General features: G+C 40.9%; 1 protein-coding gene across 14 annotated transcripts in view; it reads right to left on the bottom strand.

The window, feature by feature from the left end:
- EZH2 (enhancer of zeste 2 polycomb repressive complex 2 subunit) overlaps nt 1-11372 on the bottom strand; it is a 143715-nt gene extending 132343 nt beyond the window's left edge. For 2 of the 14 annotated variants that reach the window (XM_070727896.1, XM_070727897.1), the window contains exons 1-3: nt 10936-11024; nt 10204-10253; nt 9379-9474 (exon numbers count right to left, since the gene is read on the bottom strand). In XM_070727896.1, the coding sequence (XP_070583997.1) occupies nt 9379-9451 (73 nt within the window). In that variant the 5' untranslated portion in view covers nt 9452-9474; nt 10204-10253; nt 10936-11024. Of the gene's footprint in view, nt 1-4036; nt 4166-9378; nt 9475-10203; nt 10254-10931; nt 11100-11352 lie in introns of those variants that run through there. The other 12 variants (XM_070727914.1, XM_070727900.1, XM_070727905.1 and 9 more) reach the window with 12 other exon arrangements.
- Between the last annotated feature and the right edge of the window lie 16419 nt (nt 11373-27791).

Here is a 27791-nt window from a genome sequence, read left to right as displayed (position 1 = left end):
AATCTGTGTATGATTTTCTTCTCTTCTGTGCAGTTATTTCCTATGTTATTAAGAGGCATTAATAATGAGCCCAGTTTTTGAGGGCGCAGTTATACTTTCTGCAAGCAGACATATCAAAAAAGAATAATGCACTTGATTTTGTTTGGTTAAACTTGTCAGAAGTTTAGGAAGCAAAACTAAATAGGGAAAGCAGACTAAACTGAATTTAGATAACTTCAACCAATATAGATAGGTATCTTATTTTCAAAATATAACTTTACCAAATTTTCATAAAATTTTGATGGTAGGTAGCATTCACTATGGATTACAGTAAAAGACATACTTGAACATTCCTGTCCCTGCCTTCAGTGATAAATAAGGGAGGAGAAGCTGGTCCTGGATATCTAGTGTTAGCTATGAATAGAACACTTGAAACCTTACAAGTTTTATTCTGACAGAACTCAGAAGGCCCCCCCCCCTCTCACTTTCCCCTCCTTACCAGTTTGTGAGAGCTGCAACTACAGCAGACAGGTTGGGGAAAGAGTCTCCCAGCAGCACTGGGCAGTAGAGCCCCGGAGGCTTTGTGAGTCTCCTTCTCCTACCTCTCATCTCCCACTGCCCCTGCCTGCAAGCTGGAGGAGTCGAGCGGTGCAGCAGAAATTTAGAGCTCCCACTTTGTGGTGGTGGGAGGAAAGCAACTGGCTTCAAATGGCAATGCAAAGCTCAGCTGCAGGGAAAATGAAGTGAGTCATGAAGACTGCACAGCACTTGGGGAGAGGGGTGGGGTCAAATGGCTACGGCAGCATGGAGTTCCTCTTCACCCGTGGGGGGGACTCCGAATCCCAGCTGTCTGAGGGTTCTGATTCTCTTGAACCAGACCGGATCCTCCCTGAAGGGGAGATGATGCAGGGGACGCTACCGGGGATCTGGTTTGGGGTTGGCATGGTTTGGGATGTATCAGCCTAGTCTCGCACCAGCATCAGTGCAAAGTTGGCTAGACTGCCATGCCTGAGTCAACAGTAGCCGCGGAGACAACACAACGCAGAGACTGAAGAAGAGCAGTAACACCTGGAAATAAGACAATTCTAAGCACTGGTGAAGTGAAGAAAGATCAAGCAGTGAGTGAGGATTGCCAAAAAGGGAGTTCAAACTGATTTTTTCTGTTTTTTATTTCCAACAGAAACTTAAATTGCTGAAAATGGGAGCAAATTGCCCAAAATTAGATTTTCCTTTAAAGAGCTTTAAGGATTTAAATTTAAAATTGGAAGCCTTACATATATATAAAGTGAAATAATTGCACACAGCCATGGGGGGGGGGCATTTCTGAGCAAATAAACATCAATTTGGTCTTATACTCGAGTATAAGCCTACTTGAGTATAAGCCTAGTTTTGCTACCGGAGCTGCAGTTCCAGTAGCAAAAACAAATAGGCATTATTTTTTTCATTTCAATTTTCATATCATTGTATTGAGAAATGTTCATTGTATTCAGAATTGTTCAAAGCGAAAAAAGTATTCAAAAAGATCATTCCAGTAGCTAGAACCAACATTTTTATACTCCTGGTCTAAAAGGACCTGGAGGGTAACAAGTGTATAGTAAATGTGAGGAGAACAGCAGGGTTAATGGGTTTATTGTCCTATAAAAGGGACTAGGTAGGATGATCCCACTGAGTTTACAGTGATTTTTATAGAATAGGGCACAATGATTCCACTGGGTTTGCAGTGATATAATTAGAGTAGGGTATGAGGATTTCATTGGGCTTACAGTGATATAAATGGAACAGGAAATGCTGATGTTATCATTTCATTGGGCTCACAGTGATATGAACTAGAGTAGGGTTGGAGGGTTTTATTGGTTTATTTTGAATCATAAAGTCCCATAGGGTATGATGACTATATTGGGTTTCACAAGGGATGTATGCAAGAAAAAGGGAAAATATATTTTTTCTTTTCTTTACTTTCTTTTTCTTCCTTTTTCTTTTTTTTATTTACCTACTAAAACTATTAATAACTGGGTTTGTTAATTTGGTTTAATGAGACATATGTGACATATTATTTGGATTTTCCCCCTTGAATTAATATAATCTTGATCCTTATAAGGGCTAGATAAAATTTAAGAATTAGTGGATGTGATTGGAAATTTTTGCTTTTTTCTTGGTTTTTTTCCCTATTAAAGGGCTATTATAAAAGTAGGGTTAAGAAATATACATGAAAATTGATATTAAGGATATATGGAGAAGATTGAACCACTATGGCCTAAATGATTAGATATAATTAGAAAAGAAACAGCCTAAAAAGTGTATCAGCTAATCGTTTTTCAAGAAATTTTGAGTACTTTTGTCCAGAGGAGGCAGCATTAGAAGCATTATGAATACTAAACTTTAAAAAATGATTTATTGTAATGTAATTCAAGATTGATGGTATTTTAATTTGCTTATGTGATTGGAGTGAAAAAATAAAAAAATTCTTTTCCAAAGACTCCACAGAATTTGAAAGTTCTGCACTGAAGTTTGATTGCCTGAGAGTGGCCAATCAGCCACGCACCTTAGAGGGAACAGTGGTTGGCATGGAAGAGTGACACATTTGTGTATACCACGTGCCCTAAGACCTATGGTGTTACAGCGGTGCGAGGACAAACAGGCTGGCCATTCTGGGTTCATTAAAATCATATACTTGAACAGATAGCAGTTCTGGTGGCCTCGCATGAGGTCAGAGATCCTGACCTCAGGAACCCCGAAAGAGCTCGTAAACAAAATACATTACATCTGGGGACGGTAAAAATGGCATTACAAAAATCTGTAAGGCATAGATCTACAAAAAATGAGCAGCCCACAAATCCTTTAGGATATAGTATATCTTTCTACTGTGGGAACAACAAGGCGGCGACTCAGCATCTCAACATCTGACAGCACCAAACGGCCAAGATGTTTCCCACCAAACCTAGGCTGCCCAGCTGATCGGCAACCTTCCACAGCAGCCTCATACTACCCAGTGAATCATTCCAGGAGGTGAGAATCATTGCCACCAGATGGGTATCAGCCTAAGCAACTACTGCAGCAGCAGGACATCATCATCATCATCATTATTATTAATTAGATTTGTATGCCGCCCTTCTCCAAAGACATGCACAGCCCCAACGCTGCGGCCACCAGATGGTGATTACCAGTGAGCATGGGGTGGGACTGAAACTTGAAAAGGTGCTGGGAGGCAGACATTCCCAACACTGACTTTAAAAGGGACACGTTTTTACTCTTTGTGTTCTAAGGCTCCGGCTTGTTTGTGGGGATTAAAGGTGAGTTTTACTTCATTTGAGTCCTTTTGTTCCTTCCAGGTCCGGCTAGACTGGCTGAGTACTCCATTATTACATTTCAATTTTCATTATTACATTTCAATTTTCTTGTATAGCACATAAGCACTTATCTGAAGATTTTCCTTCAGAATAACTACCTCTAATCCCATGGGATATAGTTTAAAGCTGATCTAATGAAACTCACCAGTTAAGGTGAGTTTTTATTTATTTTTAACAGATAAAAGCCATCTCATATCTGCAGTCTATGATCCAGATAATTAAGGCCATGGTCCCAAAAAGTATCAACATCATCACAATCATTTCCACAGAAATTCACTTGTAATATAATTCTCTCTTTTCCAGTGTTCTTCCGCAAACTGGGAAGCTGGATGATAACTATAATTTATACTTTAAGCTATAATTTATAATTTAAGCTATTTATAATTTTTCTTCCTAGACTTTTTTTCCAGTATTTTGTGTCCATTTAGTTAATAGTTATTAGTAGATTTGATTAAAAGTTGGAAATCATTTTGTTGCATCTCTGGCCCCTACTTTTGCTTCACAGTAGATACAATCATTCTGTATTTATTGAGATTCCTCATAATCATCACTCTCTATCCTCTTTAGGACATCTCCAATAGCTTTCAATGATATACTACCCTTATTACATATACTGCACTGCTGTTTATCTTAAAAACTCAAATCTTATCTCATCTGCAAACATCCTTCAAGCATTTCTAAGTTTTCATAAAGTCTTATTTGTCACTTGCCTCTTTGATTCTCTTTCTTATGTAGACGTGTTTCTCTTCTTAATTATGGTAATTGCTTCTTTATCTAATAAACCACTGCTCTTGAGTAGTTATTTGCTGTTCCATCTTTTGACTTTTCCTCAGATGTCCCTATAAATGTTCAAATTTACACCTGGTTGGTTGTAAAAATCCAAGATGTGCCATATGCATTGCAAGATACAGCTTTTATTTAAATAATTTACACTAATGTTTATGGCATCTTTTCAAGCTAATCAAGCATTTGTTGATGAACACTGCTGATAAGACCTCCATTAAAGTTCCAAGAGAAGGTCATTTTTTCTTACTATATCTGAATCTGACAATGTGACTCAAGTGCTCTATACTTTTTAAAGACAACTTACTGAAGCATCAATTCATTAACAAAACATTGCTAGAAAATTATTGCTAGGCGGTGAAGGGCTGCAAAAAATTTTACTGTGGGCATGGCTTATTTTGTTGATGTAGCTTGCCAGCCATGTGACCAGGTGTGAATGGCTTGACGTCAAGGGTTTGGGTTAGGGTGCATGGCCTCTCATCGCCTCAAAGAGATACAATTTCCCTATCTATTTACTGTTACTGAACATCCAAAATATACCATTTAATTCTATGTATATATACCATGTGTACATACATATTACACACAGGCACACAAATGTATACATTATCTACTATATAAACTATATGTGTATGTACATACATACATGCATGCACAACTCTTCTAAAATTATACACATTCAACCTCATTTACTGTGGTAGGAAAAACATACCCAGAGTCCAGAAGGGAAAAAAAAGGAAAAAAATCCATTTTTTTCTACTGCTTCTGCATAAATGACCAAAATCTTTCTACCAATTCTGCGTACCCGACCGTACCCATAAGAGCCCATCACTGTTGCTAGGAATAGAAACATTACATTACCATATAATATATAGAAACAGTATTCAGTGGGTATTTTCCCTCAGAAAAATTATTAGACCGATGTGGCTTCATTTCAGAGAACTTTTATTTTAATTTGATGTTTCCAAACCTTATCAAATTTTCCTTTTTTGCATTATGATATGTTTGGGTCATTTATTTCTCCTTTACTTCTCCCTCCCTTTGCAAATATGTCTGGTATTCACTTCAGCGAACCTACCCATATTGCTGCAACAGCCAGATATTGAATTTAGGCAGATAAAAAATTATTTTTAAAATCCACACTTCTCTATTTTGACAATGACAATATTTGTCACTCAGGAAATGTAAAAAATAATATTTTCCTCTATTTCCATTGCTGATAGATGAAAATAAATATGTATATCTAAAAAGAGCTACAATAGATTTGAAAACCAAAGCTATTTAACTCATTTTGTTTCAATCTATTGTGATGCTCCTGGACTTTAATGAAATACAATTTTAGCAACTTTAAGGAGAATACCCAGTATTGTAGCTCAGCAATCTTTAGAGATTGTTGGTTCTCTGCTTGGGTTTTTTACAAAGTATCTTTTATGTTTGTCAAGTGTGCTTATAATGTAGTGAGATAAAACTATGAAAGTTTTAATAAAAGCAAATCATAAATTTGAAAATTGCTGATGATAATGCCTTATCATGCATTAATAATGTTCAAAATTTGTAAAGCAGTATCTACAAAAAAAATAGTAATATGGATCAATTAGTATGTTAAAACAGAGATTATTTATTTAATTTTAGCCATCCCACTCCAAATGAAAGTACTTATTGATGTGAAGTGATACTACAGTAAAGAGCTGGTATTTTATTTTAAAGTTCTGGTTACATTTTCAAATAATCTGTATATGAAATACACAAAGGCCAGAAAATGTTTCATTATTTTCCTCACTGTAACAAATACAACGCAACAAGCAAATGTCTGAAAAAGTACAGTGGTACCTCTACTTACGAACACCTCTACCTACAAACTTTTCAAGAAACGAACCGGGTGTTCAAGATTTTTTTGCCTCTTCTCACGAACCATTTTCTACTTACGAACCCTCACTTCTCTCTTGGCTGCTGCTGCAGATGAAGCAAGGTGAATGGAGTGGGAAGAGGGACAGCAAAAGATGGCTTCATAGAGCCCAAGAGAGGGGAAAGGTGTGGGAGAAATGGGGTGGGGAAAAACAAGAGGCAAGGACTCATGGAGCCCAAGAGAGGAGAAACGTGTGGGGGAAATGATCCGAGTGGGGTGGGGAAAAACGGGAGGCAATGACCCATAGAGCCAAGAGAGGAGACAGGTGTGGGGGAAATGATCACTGGGGTGGGGAATAATGGGAGGTGAGGACTCATCGAGCCCGAGAGGCTCTTTTTGCCTTGCTTCGTTGGGACTGCCACCGCTTGCCACCTCTCGCTGTCCCTACCCCCACTCTGTTCGCCTCCGCTTCATCCACCTGTGGCTTTTTTTAAAAGCCTTAAATTTTTGGATTTTCCGAATGGATTTGCACACATTATTTGCTTTTACATTGATTCCTATGGGAAAAATTGCTTCTACTTACGAACGTTTCTACTTAAGAACCTGGTCACGGAACGAATTAAGTTCGTCAGTAGAAGTACCACTGTACATCCACTTTGAGTTTTATGGTTTTATTAGGACATAATAAAATTACTTAGTCCTTAGCTGTTCTTAAAAGCAGGTAAATACCTCAGTTGAACAATACATGACATATTAAATGACATGTCATTTGTTTTACAAAAAGGAAAGTCAAAATGAAAAGCCAGTTGTGTTAAACTAAATACTGTACACCTCATGATTCTAGCAGTGGTTCTCAACCTTCTTAATGCTGCAATCCTTTAATACAGTTAATACAGTTCCTCATGCTGTGGTGACCCCCAACCATAAAATAATAAAATTATTAGGAAACTCAGGGGTGAGTTCTAACTTACCTCACTGCTGGTTCTCTTCCTCCTATGCTGTATGGCCATACTTCATTAGCGTGCATGTGCTTTGCACATGCATGCAAAGTGCTGAATTTGAATAAAAATGCAAAAAAATAAAATAAAAGCCAAAACCAAGATGGAAATGCATGCGCAGTGCCAGAAATTCAGGTTCTGTGTATGCTAAGAAGATCCCATGGTACAGATATTTCTTTTTTTGCAGAAATCTATTTGCATGTGTGTGGACCCATCTGGAGACGGCTAAAGGAACGGTGTCTTGGTTCCTAAGACCATTGGAATTAGATATTTTCCGATGTGACCCCTATGAAAGGGCCGTTCAACCCCCAGAGGTCACGACCCGCAGGTTGAAAATCCCTGCTATAGATTGTAGAAAAAACTTAGCAGCAATAACTTGATATCATTTTCTGCATGACTTTATTAGTCTTTTACCATGTTGAGGAATTTTGGCTTGCTCTTTATAACATTCCTTTAATTTATTGAGATTTGTGGGCATTTGTTTTCAATTAGGTTGAAGTCTGGACTTTGACTGGGCCATTGTAACACTTGATTCTTTTCTTTTTCAGCCATTCTGTTATAGATTTGCTGGTATGCTTGGGATCATTGTACTGTTGCAAGACCCAATGTCAGCCAAAGTTTAGCTGGCAGACAACCTCACATTTGACTCTAAAATACTTTAACGTACAGATGAGTTCATGTTCTATTCAATGATTGAAAGGTGTCCAGGTCTTCTGGCTGCAAAACAAGCCCAAATCATCACTCTTACACCACTGTGCTTGACACTTGGTGTGTTTGTGTTGATAAGCTATGTTTGATTTTTGTCAAACATGGCACTGCACATTATATTTTATATTGGATTTGTATTGTATTGTATTATTATTATTGTTGCTGTGAGCTACTCCAAGTCCTCGAAGAGGGGCTGCATTCAAATCTAATAAATTATTATTATTATTATTATTATTATTATTATTATTATTATTATTATTGCTGTTGTTGTTGTTAATTATCTTCACTTCTGCACAAATGACACCATTCCAGAAACCTTGTGATTTGTCCACATAAACTTGCAAATTTAAGCTATATTGCCAATTTTTTTAGAAAGAGAAAAGGCTTTCTCCTGGCAAACCTTTATTAGCAACACTTGGCTGCTATATAGCTACTTCATACTGATGGAAGCAGTAAAGGTATACTAAGTTTTTCAAAGATGGCTTTTCCATTTTGGCTTTCTTCTTTTAGTAAAATGAATGACATTGTATGATACTGTATTTTTTAGAGTATAAGATGCAGCTCTCCCCTCCCCCCCAGAGGGTGGAAATGTTGATGCATCTTATACACTGAATACAGCCATTTTTGGCCTTCTGAAGCCCTGCCCCTGAGGGTTTGAAGGCCTGCAAAGTGCTTCTGGGGCAGGAGGAAACACCAATTTTTCCCCAAAAAATTGACAGTGCACAGAAGGTTTGAAGGCCTGCAAAGTGCTTCTGGGGCGGGAGGAAATACCAATTTTTCAAAAACAAAAATTTGACAGTGTACAGAGGGTTTGGAAGACCTGCAGAATGCTTCTGGGGGCTGGGGAAGGCAAAAACACCTGTTTTGCAAAAGACAAGGTGCACAGAGGGTTCGGGAGGCTTGCAGAATACTTCTGGGGTCCGGGAGGACAAAAACACTTTTTCCTTACTTACATCTTTGAAATCTTGGTGTGTCTTTTATACTGATACATCTTACAGTCCGAAAAATATGGTATGTCATATGTTATTTTTCATCTAAGATTATATTTAGCTACTTTTAAAAACTAGATGATTTTCACTGTTCTACATAAAACCATAGAACTCAGAGGGTGTATTTTCTTTTTCACATCACTGTAGACAAGACCTTTTTCAATATAATTATTGCAGAAGGCCTTTACCTACATAATATCGCTTTTAGTCAGGTAAATATAACTTAAAGTTCTTGCTCATTTTATTCATAATCAATTATTTCAAATTTTAATCCTTCTATAGACACAAAAAATACAACAAAAAATAATTTTCTTTCTTTAAGTAAACCTTTATAAACCTGCTAAAGCCATTTAGCAGTATCAATTTCATATAGTGAGCAGTTACTAGTCTGCTGGAAGTTTGTTCCAAGGATCTACTACTCTTTCAGTATTATTTTACTGAAAGAGTAGTAGATCCTTGGAACAAACTTCCAGCAGACGTGGTTGGTAAATCCACAGTAACCGAATTTAAACATGCCTGGGATAAACATATATCCATTGTAAGATAAAATACAGGAAATAGTATAAGGGCAGACTAGATGGACCATGAGGTCTTTTTCTGCCGTCAGTCTTCTATGTTTCTATTATATAAATCAACTGGAAGTTTTTAAATCATTTTAAAAAAAATCTGCTAATTAAATTAATAGTTTAATTCAAAATAAACAATCTTATAAATATGCAAATATTTACAAAACTTTAAGTGGCACTTCTTAAATGAGGTTGTTTCAGTACAGTATAGAATGTTACTTCCAAAACAGTACATACTGAGACATCTGCAGGGATTATCTGAAATAAAAAATACTTCCATTGATAAAATATTCTTAGCAAAAATCCATTATGGGTTAAAATTGTTCAGAATAATCATTGTTTGCCAAATTGTAATCTGCTTATAAAATCTAAGTATTTTAATATTAGCAGTTTAAATATTGATATTTAAATCAGAAATGAATTGAAGAAAAGTTAGCATTTTGGGGGGGGGGTTAACACTACTGCTCTAAGATAGACTTACTCATCCCTATTCAGAAGTCAGTCTTTTGCACTAAAATATTTATTTTCAAATAGGTATATACAGAATCACTGCTAGTATTTTTACATTTTGGAAATTACAATACCGAAACGTCTTCAATGTGAACTCGTTTTCCATTCCATGCCCAGTTTATAGAAAATAACAATACAATTCAGAATACTGTACTTAAAGGTCTTCTGTCTAAATCCCTCCTTTGGAAATAATTTTCCTTTGTTATCATTAAGTGAGAATTATAATATTTCCATTAAAGTTATTTATTTACTTACTTATTAATTTACTTACTTACTATTTATTTGTTTATTTGAATTCCCAGTAATTTAAAAAGAGCCTTTCAAACAATTATAGCAGCCCAAAACAGAATGCAGTAAAAAAATAGTATTATTGGATTTGTGTAGAAGACAGGAATACATTATCTCTAATAATATAATTAGCTCTGCCCCTTACTTCTACAGATGAGTTTCTGACTGTTCATCCATCTATTTGCCTACCTTATTTTGTTTACAGTTCTCGAAATATTTAGGTACCTCAGAAAGCACCACTGTGGACAAAGAATAATTTTCATTCAGCGCTTGTTCTCATCACATGCCAAGAGTTGCACCTCTTGAAAGCATTCTTCTAAAAAGCTGGTGCCTTAATTCTCATTAAATGAAACTAGACAGGAGATTCAAACTGATCCTCTCACAATTAAATAACTTGTCAAACTGGATACCCATTGCTTAAATAATCACAAACTATTTATGACAACTAGGGTTTAGAAATGTTTAGTCATTTTCTAGGTGCTGAACTAAGAAGTAAAATTACTATTTTTCAATTCCGAGACAATCTCTGCATCTCCGAAAACCCCTTCCGTTTCTCATATTCACTTCCATCTCGTTTCCTAATCTTCCATACGCCCTTCTCAGTCATCACTCCCACAATTTATCTTCATTTCTCCACAGATTTGTTGTACTTCCACAGCCTCACTTACCCAACTAGTACCCCTTCTAATTCAAGTCCTACTATATTTAACTAGAGGAGGGACTTTCAGAGACATCTCTCCCAGGCTGCCCTTCGTAGTAAGCCCCACCCCTCTCGCCCTATAGACAACCCCCACCGTAACTTGCGTTGAGTCCCATCCCCCGCCCCCAAGCACGACAAAGAGCCCCTGAGCGGGTGTGTCTTTCCCGTCCTCTACCCGTCGCCCATTTACTCGCTACCCACTCCCTGTTAATAGCACCTACTGCCGCCGGTGGCTTCCCGCCCACCGCGCTGCCTTTCACTTTCTGTCCAAGCGTTGAGTTCACTTCACTGATCTTCCCCGTCTTCTTGACACTAGCTTCGGACAACAGAGCGCCAAACCCCGCGGCGGCCCAATGGCCACCGCTCTCATTGGAGAAAACCTGCCGTCGTCGGGATTGGATATCTCTCCTCCTCTCCGCCCAGCGGGACCAGACAACTACCAATTGGCGGCAAGAGGAGGCAGTATGAGCTGCAATAAAGAGGTGGAGAAATCGTTTCTCCCCCCACCCCCCACTCCTCCCCACGTGCGGGGCGGGAAAGGAGAGGGAAGTTCTTTGTTCTCGCGCCGACTGGCTAGAAGAGATGGGGAGCTTTCTCCTTCTCTTTTCAAAAACTTAATTTCCCTCCTCCTTCTTTACCGGCAAGCTCTGTTCTCGTATACGTTGCAGAAAGAGGTGTCTGAAGCGTGAAAAGTCTTCTGGGATGTGATCGGAGAAAGAAAATTCAAGCCCCTGTCTAAACAGAAGAAATAAGTATCCCAGCGGAGCAATCGCCTCTTAACTGTCTCAATAGCTGGAGCGCTTTTTTTTTATTTTGCGCGCGCAAGTATCAAGTGAACTGTGGAACACAAACGAGCGCTTCGAGATCGGGCTTGGTGCCCAGCTCCCGCCGTCTCCTGTTGCAGTCACCGCCTACTCGGAATTGCTATTTGCTCCAATAACGAAACGGATGTAAGCAAAGCGTGGAGGAGTGAATTTGGCCAAAATATTTCCCTAATTTCAAACAGAAAGATTGCATCAGCGGATATTCAATGCACACATTAAATCAAGAAATACTTAATAGGTGGATGGTGCTTTTATTTTCAAATTCAACTGTAAATCATGTTACATAATAACGTAGACAAAATTGGCAATTTTCTTCAATTTAGAAATATTTCTCGCGCCTTAGAAACTTAGGTTGCAACAAATGCAATAAAGGCATGTATAATGTGTGCCTCATTTTTTTCATAAAAATAGATAAAAGTTGCATTGTGGTGCATTCATCAATGTCTCAGCTTTCCATGCCTTGGAGAGAATTGTACTTAAAAATATGTAATTGCGACTGATTGGCATTAGTATATTTTAGTATATTTTATCTTGAATAAGATAAGATAGTACAGTACTTAATTTACAATAACAATTGAGGCCAACATTTTTGTTGAGAAGCAAAGCATTAAGTGAAATTTGCCACATTTTATTACTTTTTGTGCTAGTTATGTTAATTACTGCTGTTAAATTAGTAACATGTATGTATGTTTGGTTTTTATTATAATGGGTTTTTAATTGCTTTTAGTATTGGATTCTTGTTATATGCTGTCTTATTATTGCTGTTAGCCGCCCCGAGTCTCCGGAGAGGGGCAGCATACAAATCCAATAAATAAATAAATAAAATAAATAAACATAATTGTTAAATGAATCTGGCTTCCCCATTAACTTTGCTTGTCAAAATGTGATCACATGAACCCAGGATACTGCAACCATCCAAATTTTGATCACCTGACTATGGGGATGATGGAATTGTCGTAAGTGTGAAAAATATGTCACTTTTTTCAGTGCTATTGTAATTGAAAATTCCCTAAATGAACTCTTGTAAATTAAGGATTACCTGTATTTTTATTCTATAACAGTTCTTACTTGCTATTTCTGCAGAACAAATTTTCAGTTAACCTCCATATATCTAATTCATTAAAATCAAATGAAAAATGGGTCTAAGATGAAATACAGAGAAAACTAAACTAACGGTCATTAAGTTCAGCAACCAAACCCTACCTATATATACATAATAATAAATTAATCTATTGGTTTATAAACTCTGTTTATTAAAACTGATTGTCTATATTAAAGGCACTGGCAATCAAGAAATATTCTGCAAACCCATACTTGGTTAAATAGCAATTCATCTTAGAATACATACACTTTGAAGCTGTAATGTGTCAATACATACAAAGATCAGATTTCTGCAAGCAGTTTTGTGACAAATGGAAATGAAGGCTGGACTTTGAAAAGTAGAATAGAAAGTGCATTCACAGTTTAATTCTGGGAAAGACTGCTGAAGATAAACCAGAATATTTAACAAGTGTATCATGGAACAAATCTATTCAAGTTCTTTCTCAAGAAATGAATAAGGAAACTCAAATCTGTCCCATTTTGAACATATGCAATTACTTAAATCTCTTGAGAAATTTGTGATGCTCATCAAGCTGAAAAGACGATAACTAATAATAAACTGAATGGGCTTAATTTTAGGAATGATAGGTGCATTTTTAAAGAATCAGGCTAGGAACAGATTATTATGGAAAAGGTCTATATAGTTATGATAAATTTGATGGCACATAATCATAGATTAACAGTTTACAAGTAATCCTCACTTAATTACTGGTCACTTAACTATTCAAAGTTACAACCAACTCCCCAAAAGTTACTTTTGACATATCCGCAGAGTTTCTAGTGCTTTGTGCACCTGCACCTGCATACATACATACATACATAAACAGAACAGTCAAATGATTGCATATTAACAACTGCAACGGCCTACAGTAGAAATTCTGGGCTCAGTTGTAATCTCGAATACTACAGTTGAGTCTTCTGGACCCATAAAGAGAGATTAAGAGAGAATTATCTCACTGTGGTTCTGGGTATTGTATGAATGCAATTCTTGGGTTCAGAAGAATAACAACTTTTTCCTACAATGGGCGACATTACTGACAACTTCCTAAGGAAAGAATTTTAATACTTTGTTCATATGGTGGTGTTATCTACTAAAGGCACAGTTGGTGCTAAATAATAAACTTACAAGTATACTGAAAAAAAAGAATATAAATTAAAACTGTTAACATGCATATCATTGCATTGTTTTTATTTATTTGATGATGTTCTTGGAAGCTCAACTTTCAATTACAAACAAAACAATTATACAATTAAAGCAAACAATTATTACAATAAAATTACAGTACTATTATTTTGAGTTTAAAAGTTAATCCAATAATTTACGGTTGTAGTAGAATTTTCAGAAGAAAAGTGTGAAGTTAAAAGGATTAGAATTTGCAGGTGCTCAGGAAATGAGTTTCTATATTGAAACAGAAAATATTGAAATTTGCTCAAAATTGTTTAAAGGAATGTTTGCTTTCAAAAATACTGTATAAAATACATAGTATAATAAAATCTGTAATAGATATCTTTAGAAATTTTGACTTACCTGTTTTAGATGTACAATCATCATGTCCAATATTACTACATGTTACATGAATGTAGATAATTTACCTTATTTTTTTTCCATTATAAGTCCCTTTGTGTATAGAAAATGTTCTTAGAACTATACTTACAATGCACTTCAGAAAATCTTTGCCAAGAAAGCTTCAGCTTTGCTTTAGGCAGCACAAGAGACTAATTTTTTCAGAGCAGGTTTTGGGCATGGAGCTATTCAGGCCTGGTTCAGGTTTGAAGACCTGAAATCATTCCAACTAGCAGCTGACTGGCAGGGGAAACTGATGATGCCATTTTGTGATACAAATAGTTCATATCCATGTATAGCACTTGCTCAGGCTGCTTTTAAACATATTTAGTTCTAAACTTGTGCTCAAAAGCAACCCAAACAATAGCTGATAGTTTGGGAGGATACGCTGTACTGTAAGTTGGTGAGTAGTTTTTGTACTACTTTGAACAGGAGGTTAGCATTCTTCCAGTAAAGCACTAAATGAATGAGTCATCTTTTAATTGGCAGGTGGTTTCCCATTGGCATTAGTAATGTTAACAGTTGGAGGAGAGCAGGCATTACTGCAAAGGAAATGATAAAGTTGTCGATGCAAACCAAACATTGAGGAACACCAGTACAGTATTTCTGCTTGTTTTTCTGTTAACTCAGAAATTCAAATAAAGCACCTTAAGCTGTGGGGGGAAAGTCTTGTTTATAAAAGCATTTTTATCTGGCTGCATGATTTTTTAAGTTTGAACTATTTAAACTTCAAAAAATAATAATGTACTAAATTGGACAAGAAATATATAGTTCATTAATTTTTAAAAAGCATCTCTGTAAAATAATATACTATCACATGAATGGAGCACAGTGGTTCACATGGTTAGGATGCTAGGTTGCAGGCATTGACGGGCTACCAAAATGTTTACTACCACACTGTGGACGTGGCTTATGCAAGATGCCCTGCATTTTCTTTCAACATCTATCAGTGCAAATTGGGTGCTCTGGGGTGGAGTTCCATTTTTGCTACCCCACTGCATTCCCCGCCCCGTCCAGGCAGTAGCCCGCCCCTGGTTGCAGGTCTACAAGCCTTCATTTGAGACTCAAGTGCTGCTGTATGAGTGAGTTCCCATCATTTGCTACAGCTCTTTGACAAGGACATGAAAGGCGCTCCCATGTGCATGGGCAACACTGTGGGCAACAATGATGTTACCAACTAGTCCTTTTAATTGGGAAGTGCTTTAAAAGGGGGCTCTGGCATGACCAGAACAGGGGGATCACATCAACATTATTTTTTGGTAAATATGTTTTTTATTTTGCACAAAACGTCTTTTATGAAGAAAGTTTTCTCGATTCTTTCCCTTACATCATTTTTTATACATAATCAGTATATCTTATTTTTAATTACAGCCATATTCTTCTTGTTCCCATAATTTGTTATCCTTATTCTTTTTTTTCTTATACACAATTTTGATACATGTCATTATACACTCTATTATAATCTCTAAACACATTTTAAGTTTCCCTTCTAATTCTTCAACCCTCTTCTATTTGAATCTTTAATTTTATAATCAAACGTTAATGTTAATTTCAGTCTAATTTTATCTACTGAAGTTTTCCATCCTCTATAGCAGTGGTTCTCAATCTTTCTAATGCCGCAACCCTTAATACAGTTTCTCATATTGTGGTGACTCCCAACCATGTCTAGCGCCAATTCTCCCAACAGAGCTTTAAGTTGATTGGCAGGAAGGTCAGAGGGACACCCACAGTAAACAGCTGATTGGTCAGATTGTAAAAATATGTTCCAAGGTGTGAGAATAGAAGCTTTAGTTCCCATCATCATGGGGAATTTGTCTTTTCTAATGGTCTTAGGTTACCCATGTGAAATGGTCATTCAACCCCCAAAGGGGTCCCAAACCCCAGGTTGAGAACCACTGCTCTATAACATCATTTATTTATTGCACTTTTGCAAATACAGTGATATTTCGTCTTACGAACCCCTCTTCATACGAACTTATTGTGATACGAACCCGGTGCTTAAGATTTTTTTGCCTCTTCTTCCAAACTATTTTCACCTTACGAACCCGAGCCGCCACTGCTGGGAAACCCCACCTCTGGACTTCCGTTGTCAGCTGAAGCACGTGGATTCCCCTGAGGCTCCCCTTGCTGGGATTCAAGCAGTGCTGGCAAAAAATGAAGGGGAATCCCCGTGCTTCAGCTGACAATGGAAATCCGGAGGTGGGGTTTCCCAGCGAGGGGAGCCTCGGGAATCCCTGCACTTCAGCTGACAATGGAGGTCCGGAGGTGGCATTTCCCAGTGAGGTGAGCCTCAGGAGAATCCCCGCACTTCGGCTGACAACGGAAGTCCGGAGGCGGGGATTCCCAGTGGCACAAGGCAAAAGGGGTGACTTAATAATTTGCATATAAATTCGTATGATGTCAATTACAGGCTTCTCTCATCTATTTAAGTGGGAGAACTTGCACAACTGGTGTCTGACTAAATACTATTTCCCCCCACTGTACACTAAGTCATAAATTTTATATAACTGATACAGGGATCAGGATTACATCACTTTGAGGGGGGGAAATCCAAATAGTTTGTCGCATATGTCACAATAAACCCAATTGATAATAGTTCCTTTTGGTAGGAAAGTTTAAAAAGAAAAAAGAAAGAGAAAAAAAGGAAAGGAAAGAAAAGAAAAAGAATATCCTTTTCCCTTTTCTTTCAATGCCTAAAAGATATGGAGGAAGTGACAAACTGGTCAATGATAAAAATTGGAAATGGATATATGAATCTTGTGGTACCCAAAATAGTAGAGGTACTACGATTCTTATTCACCAGAGTGTCTCACTTGAGGAGGTGGGAGTTCAGAAAGATAGAGAAGGAAGGTGGTTGTTTGTTAAAGGTAAAATGAATCAAAAGAAATTGACAACAATGTGAAAACAAAACAATTTATAATAAATACAAAGAGAAAGTTGGATAATTTTATGAAGGGCACAACATTTTTGGCAGGAAATTTTAACATGCAATTAACGAATAGGATTGGAAATAGTAGGATGTTACATTTAAAAATACTTAATATGGTGGATCTTCATGCAGACCTACCACTTACTATTCAGCAAGATATCATACATTTAGCTGCATCGATTATATATTAATGAATAGGGTGGGCAATGTACAAGTTAAAAAGTAGACATTAAAAGTATTTGGCTGTCAAATCATTCCCCACTATTGGCAGAATTGGAGATGGGTCAGGAACACCATCAAAGAACCTGGAGATATAATGCAGTGGTAACATCCAATGAACAAGATAAATTGCAGATAGAGTTAAGTGGATATTTTAGAATTAATGATGTAAGTGGCATACAACAATCAATTGTTTGGGTTGCATGCAAGGCTTATATGAGGGAACAATGTATATGTATGGAAGTAGACATAAGAAAGAGATGGGGTAGAGAAAGGGAGAGTAAGATAAGGGAAATATATTTGATACAAAAGAAATTGAGAATAACTAAGAGTAGGGAATTTAATATTCTACTGAAATTGAAAAGGAAACAATTGAAATTGTTTGATGAAATCCAATGGAATAAAATGAGAATGACAATGAGACAAAAATAAGTTGGAGGACAAAATCAATGCAACAAATGGCAAGATGTTTGAAGAAGAGGAAAGAAAAATCATGCATATTAACATTAAGAGACCCTAGTGGAGTGGTTAGATACAGTAAACAGCAGATGGAGAAGGTAATGAGAAAATATTACAAGGATTTGTATAAAGAAAAGCAGGTAAATGTAGGAGCTCTTAATGTTGGGAAAATAGTAAGCGAAGAAGATAAACAAATATTGAATGCAGAAATTAGTAATTAAAGGGTTAAAACAAGCCAAAGTACCGGGCCCAGATGGGTTTACAGGATAATTTTATAAAACTTATATGAATGAATTGTTGCCGCATTTGGGGAAATTGTTTAATGATATATTGCAGACTCATAATATTCTGCAGACATGGAAAATTTCAAAAATCGTTACCATTTGGGATATCTAGCAAAGGCATAGAGATGGACCCAACCAAGGTGAAGGCAGTGCTCGATTGGCAAGCTCCCCGCACACGCAAGCAATTACAGAGTTTCTTAGGATTTGCAAATTTCTACCGGTAATTCATTCCAGCTTTCGCAGAAGTTGCTTTGCCCTTAACTGAGTTACTAAAGAGTGGGTCAGCCCCTACTAAGCCTAGACCCTCTCAGCCGATCACGTGGACAATGGAATGCCAAAAGGCTTTCGAAAGGCTCAAAAGACTTTTTGCAAAGGAGCCCATCCTCCAACATCCTGACTCCGAGTGGAAGTTTGTGTTCCAGTCTGACACCAGCAATGTGGCAATAGCTGCAGTGCTATTACAAGACAAAGGAAGGGGACAGTTGCTGCCTTGTGCATACCTTTCCAAGAAGCTGACCCCCACCGAGAGGAGGTGGGCTATTTGGGAGAAAGAATCCTTTGCTGTACAAGTAGCGCTGGGAACATGGAGGCATTTTCTGGAAGGCAGAGCCATTCCTTTCGAAGTGTGGACTGACCATAAGAACCTGGAAGCATTAAAGACCCCACGGAGGCTTTCTCCTAAGCAAGTACGATGGGCCCAATATTTCAGACGGTTCAATTTTACACTGAAATATATCCCAGCTGGGAAGAAACTCATTGCTGATGCTCTATCACGAAAACCACAGTACAATAACAAGAGAGAGGAAGAAGTGCATCCGATCATCCCATGTCTTTCCCCGCATCTTGAAAGAAAAGAGAAAGCTGCACCTGTTATCGCCCGAGACGAGACCAGAAAACAGGTTCCACCTGGGAAGGGGGATTGGGAGAAAAGATTGAAGTCATTTTTGCCCACTGATGCGTGGTTCAACGATCATAAGGAAATCCTAACACTGAGGGAAGGATTGGCTTGGAAAGGGACCAAGCTGTATTTGCCTGCCAGCCTGAAACTAGATATTCTCCAACGGAGTCATGACTCCAGACTAGGGGGCCATTTCGGGTTCTTGAAAACATTGCATCTGTGTTGGAGACAATTCTGGTGGCCCAGAATGAGAGCGAAAGTTGAAAACTATGTGAGAAGTTTCACCACCTGTGCCACTAGAAAGCATCGGCCAGGAAAACCCCCTGGATTGCTGCAGCAAGTAGCCAGCCCTACTAGACCCTGGGAAGAAATAGCGATGGATTTCATAGTGGAGCTCCCCGAGAGCAAGGGTAACACTGTTATTTGGACTGTCATCGATTTGTCCTCCAAACAAGCCCATTTCATCACTTGTTCAGAGCTACCCACAGCCAGACATTTGGCTAAGCTGTTCCTAAAACACATTTACAGGTTGCATGGAGTCCCCCGCACAATCATATCAGATCGGGGGTTCCAATTCACAGCCACATTCTGGAGAGAATTTGTCCCACTCAAAGACTCAGTTCTGCGTTCCACCCTTCCACAAATGGAGCAGTAGAAAGAACTAATGCCCTAGTGGAACAATACCTTAGATGTTATGTGGCATCAGCCTCGACACCAGGGAAGTGGGGGAGGAATGGCTATTGTAGCCAGGGAGAGCCTCCATCTGCGTAGACTCGTTGCTCCTAAGATTGCGGGTTGTGGGTCACTCCTTGTGAAGTTGGACTTAGGGGTTCAGGTGGGCTTCTTACTCACGTACCTGCCTCCCAGCTGCATGTCAACAGCCCTGCCTGTGCTGCTCAAAGAGGTGGCCAGGTTGGCGGTGGAGTTCCCCGGACTCATTGTCCTGGGGGACTTCAATCTTCCATCGCTCGGCGGTTCCTCTGGATTAGGACAGGAGTTCATGGCCACCATGACAGCCATGGACCTGACTCAAGTAGTTCAGGGTCCGACTCACGAGGGTGGATGCACACCTGACATGGTATTTCTCTTGGAGCAATTGAATAATAGTCTGAGACTAAGGGGCTTAGAAGCATTGCCTTTGTCATCGTCAGACCATTTTCTACTGCAGCTTGATTTCCTGGCTCCAATCCTCCCCTGCAGGGAGGCGGAACCGATTAGGAGGTTCCGCCCCAGACACCTGATGGACCCTGAGGGAGTCTCTTGACCGAATTGCGCCACTGCGACCTCTCTGTGGCACTGGACCCCGTAGAGCCCCATGGTTCAACGAGGAGCTCCAGAAGAGATGTCTAGAGAAGTGATGGAGGAAGAGTAAGTCCGAATCCGATTGAACAGTTGTAAGAGTTTTTGTTAAGACCTACAAAGGGGCACTCAAGGCGGCAGGATGCCCGTACCATGCCGCCTTGATTACATCAGCGGAATCCCGCCCGGCTGCTCTGATTAGGATGACCCGCTCCCTTCTAAATCAGGGGGGAGTTGGGGAACCCTTGCAGGGTAGTGCCAAGGAATGTAACTCGTTTTTTGCTGATAAAGTCGCTCAGATCCAGGCGGAACTTGACTCCAATTGCATAGCAATATCAGCTGACAATAAGTCAGTCGAGGTGACCGGGGCTAAATGTCTTTGTCCATCTGTCTGGGAGAAGTTTGACTTGGTGACACCTGATGAAGTGGACAAGGCCATTGGAGCTGTGAGTTCCACCACCTGTTCACTGGATCCGTTTCCCTCCTGGCTGGTTTCGGCCAGCCAAGAGGTGACACGGAGCTGGGTCCAGGAGATTGTCAACGTCTCCTTGGGGAGGGGGTCCTTTCTGGCCCTTTATAAGGAGGCATGTGTGCACCCCCCTCCTCAAGAAGCCTTCCCTGGTCCCAGCTGTGCTTAATAACCATTGTCCAGTCTCCAACCTTCCCTTTATGGGGAAGGTTGTTGAGAAGGTGGTGGCATTCCAACTCCAGCAGTCCTTCAAAGAAACCAATTATCTAGGTCCTCAGCAGTCTGGTTTCAGGCCTGGCTACAGCATGGAAACTGCTTTGGTCATGTTGATGGATGATCTCTGGTGGGCCCGGGACAGGGGTTTGTCCTCTGTCCTGGTGCTTCTTGACCTCTCAGCAGCTTTCGATACCATCGACCATGGTATCCTTCTGTGCCGAATGGAGGGGCTGGGAGTGGGAGGCACTGTCCTCCAGTGGTTCTCCTCCTACCTCTCTGGTCAGTCGCAGTCGGTGTTAGTGGGGGATCAGAGGTTGACCTCGAGGTCTCTCCCTTGTGGGGTGCCTCAGGGGTCAGTCCTCTCCCCCCTGCTATTTAATATCTACATGAAACCGCTGGGTTAGATCATCCAAGGGCATGGGGTGAGGTATCATCAATATGCAGATGATACCCAGTTGTACATCTCCACCCCATGTCCAGTCAATGAAGCAGTGGAAGTGATGTGCCGGTGCCTGGAGGCTGTTGGGGCCTGGATGGGTGTCAACAAACTCAAACTCAACCCAGATAAGACAGAGTGGCTGTGGGTCTTGCCTCCCAAGGACAATTCTATCTGTCCGTCCATCACCCGGGGGGGGAATTATTGACCCCCTCAGAGAGGGTCCACAACTTGGGCGTCCTCCGCGTTTGCCCAGGTTCGCCTGGTGCACCAGTTGCGGCCCTATTTAGACAGGGAGTCATTGCTCACAGTCACTCATGCCCTCATCACCTTGAGGTTCGATTACTGCAATGCTCTCTACATGGGGATACCTTTGAAAAGTATTCGGAAACTTCAGATCGTGCAGAATGCGGCCGTGAGAGCCATTTTGGGGCTTCCCAGATTTGGGGCTTCCCAGAAGAGGAAGGTTTAGATACCACCACCACCCTATGCAAACTAGAGGAAACATAGAAAACACATAGAGAGAAAACGCAGAAGAGGAAGGCTTGGAAACCCTCTGTGCAAACTAGAGGGAGAGTTCTTGCTTCTCTGATTGGCTGGTGGCAAAGTGTCCTGTGCGCCCAAAAGCACTGTTACCTCTAATGTGAGCAGCGCACAGGGGTGCAGGCAAATACCAAACATGGTGCAGCATTTTCCAAGCCCGTGCACTAGAGCCAGAGCCATTTCTACCTGCCCAACAGCTGATCTGCCTCTCCCAAGCTGTCGGCGGTGGAGGGCATTTCTTGCAGGGTCCCTGCCTGCACTACCCCCAGTTTGGATGAGGGCAGCTAGTCACCACAGGCATCCGAAATGGGGGCGCTGCTGGCAGGGACCCCCGTGAGAAACACCTGCTGCTGGGCAAGTGATATTGGGCGTGCGGCAGCAGCTGAGGAAAAGCAGGGGTGCATCAGCGCTCTGTGTATCCAGACACTCAAGAAAGCCCGTGGAGCTGCCTTGATTGGTGCGAAGGCTCCATCAGCCCCACCCCAATCCTGCAGCCTGAGACAAAAACAGAAATGAAGGTGAGAGAAATGAGAGCAAAAAGGGAGGAGAAACAAATGAGAGAGAGAAGGGGTGAGGGAGAAGTACACAGAAACGAGAAAGACCTGGAGGGATAGGAAAAGAGAGGGAAAAGAGAGAAAGAGAGAAGTGGAGAGAAAGAAAGAAAGAAAAGCAAAAAAAGAGGGAGGGAAAGAGAGAAGTGGAGAGGAAGGAAGGAGGGAAGGAAGGAGAAATGGAGAGAACAAGGAAGGAGGAAGAATCAAATGAATAGAGGGGAAAAGGAAGAAAAGATTTTTTGGGGTGTGTGTAATTTTTTCTCTCTCAACATACATTCAAACAATACAGTATACCATCTAATTTTCCATGAATAAAATGCAGTATTTTGTTAGTAACTAATATCAATCATCAAAAAAGTTGCAAAAGTTTTTTTTTCTAATTTTGTCATCCAGTTACATACATTTTCTTTTAATTAAATTCCCTCCTTAATATTCCTTCAAAAAGTACAACACCAATTATATTTCTAACTTATTAACCAATATGCCAAAGTGCTTCATTCTTTTTTTATACCTTTTTCTGTAAACCAAGAAAACCTTGTTTAGCCAATCAGATGTTAACAAAAGAAAATTAAAGATAAAACATAAACATATACGAATTTCAGACTTCTTCTGCCCTGTAAATAGTACATTTACCTAATCCCAAATTTAAAAATTATTTCAGCCCACCTATCATTTAGCCAATTAATACTTACCTACATTTTTACTTAATTATTAATCTTAAATTTCAGTCAATTTGAGAAAAGGAAAAAAGGAAAAAAATTCTAAATATTCTCTATTTTCAATCAATTAAAAATCATTAATATTAATCTCCCCAACAATTCTAAATTCAATTCCATTAATCCAAATCAGTATCACCTACTACATATCTTATTATAATCAGTACTTCTAACTTTATTAAAACAGATCAGCAATTCCTAAATTCATATACAGTAATACCTCGTCTTACGAACCTAACTGGTTCCGGAAGGAAGTTCGTAAGGCGAAAAGTTCATAACACAAAACAATGTTTCCCATTGGAAACAATGTAAAAGCGATTAATGCACGCAAGGGGAGGGAAATCCCAAAATGGCGCTCCGCTGGACGCCGCTGCCTGCCTGTAACCTTCTTAAACAGCCGGGGGGCTTCTTGGCATTCTCCCAAACCTGAACTTTTCGGGTTCAGGTTTGGGAGGCCGCCGAGAAGCGCCGCCGCCCGCCTGTCACCTTCTTAAATAGCCGGGGGGCTTCTTGGCATTCTCCCCAACCCGGAAGTTCGGGTTTGGGTTCCAGAGGCTGCCGAGAAGCGCCCGGCTGTTTCAGAAGGTTACAGCCGGGCGGCGCTGCTCAGCGGAGCGCCGTTTTTGCAATCGGCGGTGGCGTTTTCGGCCAATCTGGAGGCTGGAAAGGAGGTGGGGAATCCCAATAGGGAATTCCATGGGCGGAGCTTTGACGTCACGAAGACATCCTTCCTGGTCGGCCGAAACGGCCAATGGATGCATCCTCCTCACTGGTATACCCCCCCGCTGAGAAGGGGGCTCCTGTCTCTGTCTCATTCCGCTGGCAGTGGGAGGAGGCTGGGCAGGAAAAGAAACAGCAGTCGTTCTCACAGTTTCACTCAAAAGGCTTGGCTGCTGGAATTCCTGAGCAGGGGGGAGGTAAGGGCCCCACTGGCACTGGGCCCATCCTATCCCTAGAATATACACAGTCCCAGGCGTCTTCATCTCAAGGCGTTCCCCAGGCTCTTGTCTCCCCTGCTTGGGGCCTCCCCCATCGGATCTGGGTGCCAGCTTGGGCTCAGAAGGAAGGGTCACCCAGGTAGTTTTCAATTCTGCTGCAGCACCATTAGGGGTTTCACTCGCAGCCGTGTGGAAAGAAAGGGTTTCTTCACTTCACCGGGTCTCCTTCCCTAACCCAGCATTAAAATCCCCTGAGGTTTCAAGACCCATCCGCGGGTCTGGGGGCTCTGTTTGTTCCACTTACAGTCAGATGTCCAAAATAGTCAGGGAGATCTGCCAAGGACTGGCTCCTGGACACCGATTGCAGGCTCCCAAATTCAGGCTGGTCGACAACTTGGCTTCTCAGTGATCTCCAATCTGCGGGGGGAGACCAACCGGCACTGAATTGTGTCTCAGTTCTCTTGGTCAGAGGGTCCTGGCCTCCCACGGCTCCAAGAAGAGACAAATCCTGAGAGGGGTTGTTTCATCAGCAGCTTTCTTCCGCCGTGCCCCTCCCGTGCTTTCATCTCTTTTTGCTCCATCTGGAGGAGGGGTTCTGGTAATTCCAAGCCCCCCTTCCTTAGGGACTTCGGTTAACCTCTTCTTCTGCATTTCTCCTGAGTTTACTCCTCCGCCAGTAGCGGAGGAAAATCGGAATTTGTATGTCAGCGTTCTAAATAGCATCTGAGAAATAAAACAAGTCCCAGTCCAATTCTCTCAATCAGAGCTTGATTTATTAACAGAACCATGTTAGCTACGCTATTGTCATTCCGATTCTGAGTCCTTCCCAGAATTCCACCTAGGTTAAGGTTCATCTTACATCCCCCACACCCACAAATTCATCACGAGAGTCAGTCTGTGTGCAGGGGCTTATCAACTTCCTCTTCTCTTCAGTTGAGGCAGAACAAACGGTGGCCTTGGCTTGGAGAAAGGAATCTTTGGTTGTGTTTAGTAACTTTCCCCTCTGACTACTCACTACCCCTCCCATCCACCCTTGTGTTGTGTCAGGCTGAACTCTCTAACTCCACATGAAGACTTCAGCCTGACAATTACAATGAAACAAATCTAATATTAAAAAACATATAAAACCCCATCATTTAAAACCATGCAGCGCACATATACCAAACATGAAATATAAAAGCCTGGGGGAGGTGTCTCAGTTCCCCCATGACTGGCGATACAGGTGGGTCTTAAGTAATTTGCGAAAGACAAGGAGGGTGGGGGCAGTTCTAATTTCTGGGGGGCAGTTGATTCCAGAGGGCCAGGGCCACCACAGAGAAGGCTCTTCCCCTGGGGCGCGCCAAACGACATTGTTTAGTTGACGGGACCCGGAGAAGGCCAACTTTGTGGGGCCTTATCAGTCACTGGGATTCGTGCGGTAGAAGGCGGTTCCGGAGGTATTCTGGTCCGATGCCATGTAGGGCTTTAAAGGTCATTGCCAATGGTTGTTCCATTGGTTGATCGCTCTGACTGTCAGGAAGTTCCTCCTTATCTCCATGTTGAATCTCTCTTTCGTCAGCTTCCAGCCGTTGTTCCTCGTCTGGCTCTCTGGCGCCCTGGAGAATAAAGTGATCCCCTCCTCTCTGTGACATCCCCTTGTAGACTGCTATCATGTCCGCTCTGGCCCTCCTTTTCTCTAGTCTATCTATGCCCAGTTCCCTCAGTCTCTCTTCGTAAGTCTTGGTTTCCAGTCCCTTAATCATCTTGGTTGCTCTTTTTTGCACCTTCTCCAGAGTTTCAATGTCTCTTTTAAAGTGTGGTGACCAGAACTGAATACACTACTTCAGGTGTGGTCGGACCAGGGCGTAGTAGAGTGGTATTAAGACTTCCCTGGTCTTGGAGTGTATTCCCCTGTTGATGCAGTTTAGAATTGTGTTGGCTTTTTCAGCTGCTGCTGCACATTGTTGGCTCATGTTTAGTTGATTATCCACCAAGACTCTGAGGTCTCTTTCGCAGTCGCTACCATAGTTCCCTCTAGGCTTCCACGGCTTGCCGCAGCCCACCCACCACCCAGGCCCACCCGCAAGCCTACCGCAGTTCCTCCGCCACCCAAGCCCGGCCACCACCCTGTCACAGTTCCCCCAACCTTCCCATGGCTACTGCCCGGTGCCTCAGCAGTCTACTTCATTATGCGAATTGCTCGGGGTGATGGCGGGGCTCTTGCCTTCGAGCCTTTTCACCCCAAATCCGACGGCTGCCTTCTCCAGGTCCCAGGGAAAAAGGAAAGTTTCCCAGGAAGCCCCCGTGCTTCTGGCCCCAAAAAACATATTTGTGCGAGTGAGTGGTGTTGCAGGGCAGGAAAAAAAAGAAGAGAGTAAGACAGGGAGAAAAAAGAGAAGAAGGAAGAGAGAAAGAAGGAAAGGGAGGGAGGGAGAAATAGGAAAGGAGGATGAGAAAGAGGGAAAGAGTGAGAGGGATGAAGGGGGGAGGGAGAGAGAAAGAAGAGAAGGGTGAAAGAGAGGGAGGGAGGAAGAGAGGAAAAGAGACAGAAACAGATAGAAAAGAATGGGAGCAAGAAAGAGAGAAAGAAAATCAAAATCTAGTTTGAAACTAGCTCAACTATTTAAGTGGATATTAAAGCATAGATTTATTAATGTTTTTGTTTTTGCTGGTTGTTTTAATTTTAATAGTAATAGATTTTGGTTTTGTTTTATTATTAATTTCAATAAAATAGAAGGGATATATATATATATATATATATATATATATATATATATATATATATATATATATATATAAATATATAATTTCAGCTAAAAACATTTATATATATATATATATATATATATATATATATATATATATATATATATATGCCGCCCAGTCCTGAAGTGACTGCTGCTCAGACACTATACTTTTCCGCCCACACCGAAAAAAAATTAGAGGGAACACACTGGTCGCTACTGCTAAGAGGGGTTTCTCCCAGGTTGTATGTGTGTCCAGGGTTTTTTCTGCCTAGGTGAAGGACTTTGCTCTTGTCGATGTTAAACATCATTTTGTTTGTATGGGCCCACTGTGTTAGTCTGTCTAGGTCTTTCTGTAATTTTAGCCTGTCTTCTAGGGTATTGGCTACCCCCGCCAGCTTGGTGTCATCTGCGAATTTGATCAATTGCCCTTCTATTCCCTCATCCAAGTCATTGATAAAAATGTTGAAGAGCACAGGGCCCAGGACAGAACCCTGTGGTTCCTCACTGCCTACGTTCTTCCATGTGGATTTGGAACCATTGAGGACAACTCGTTGGGTGCGGTTGATCAGCCAACTATTAATCCATCTGCAAGTGTAGTCTACTTCGCTTTTTTTTAATTTGTTGATTAGGAGATAGTGGTCGACTTTGTCGAAAGCTTTGCTGAAGTCTAAGTAAATGAGGTCCACCGTGTTGCGCTGTTTCAATTTTTCTTCACACACACCCCAACATTCCCCGCCTTGCTTTGCTTGACAGGTCGGAGGACATGACATTCACCGCCTCCCGTGCTTCCTTCGGCTTTGCGATTGGCGGCGGGAGGCGCGTCCATAGGCTTGGCCAGGGGGCTGGGCTGGGAGGGGCGGGAAAAACAGAAAGAAGGCAGCGCTCCCCGCCCGGAGCGAAGC

This window comes from Erythrolamprus reginae, chromosome Z (assembly GCF_031021105.1).
Source record: "Erythrolamprus reginae isolate rEryReg1 chromosome Z, rEryReg1.hap1, whole genome shotgun sequence".
Classification (NCBI taxonomy): Eukaryota; Metazoa; Chordata; class Lepidosauria; order Squamata; family Dipsadidae; genus Erythrolamprus; species Erythrolamprus reginae.
This window is presented reverse-complemented; position numbering and strand designations above follow the sequence as displayed.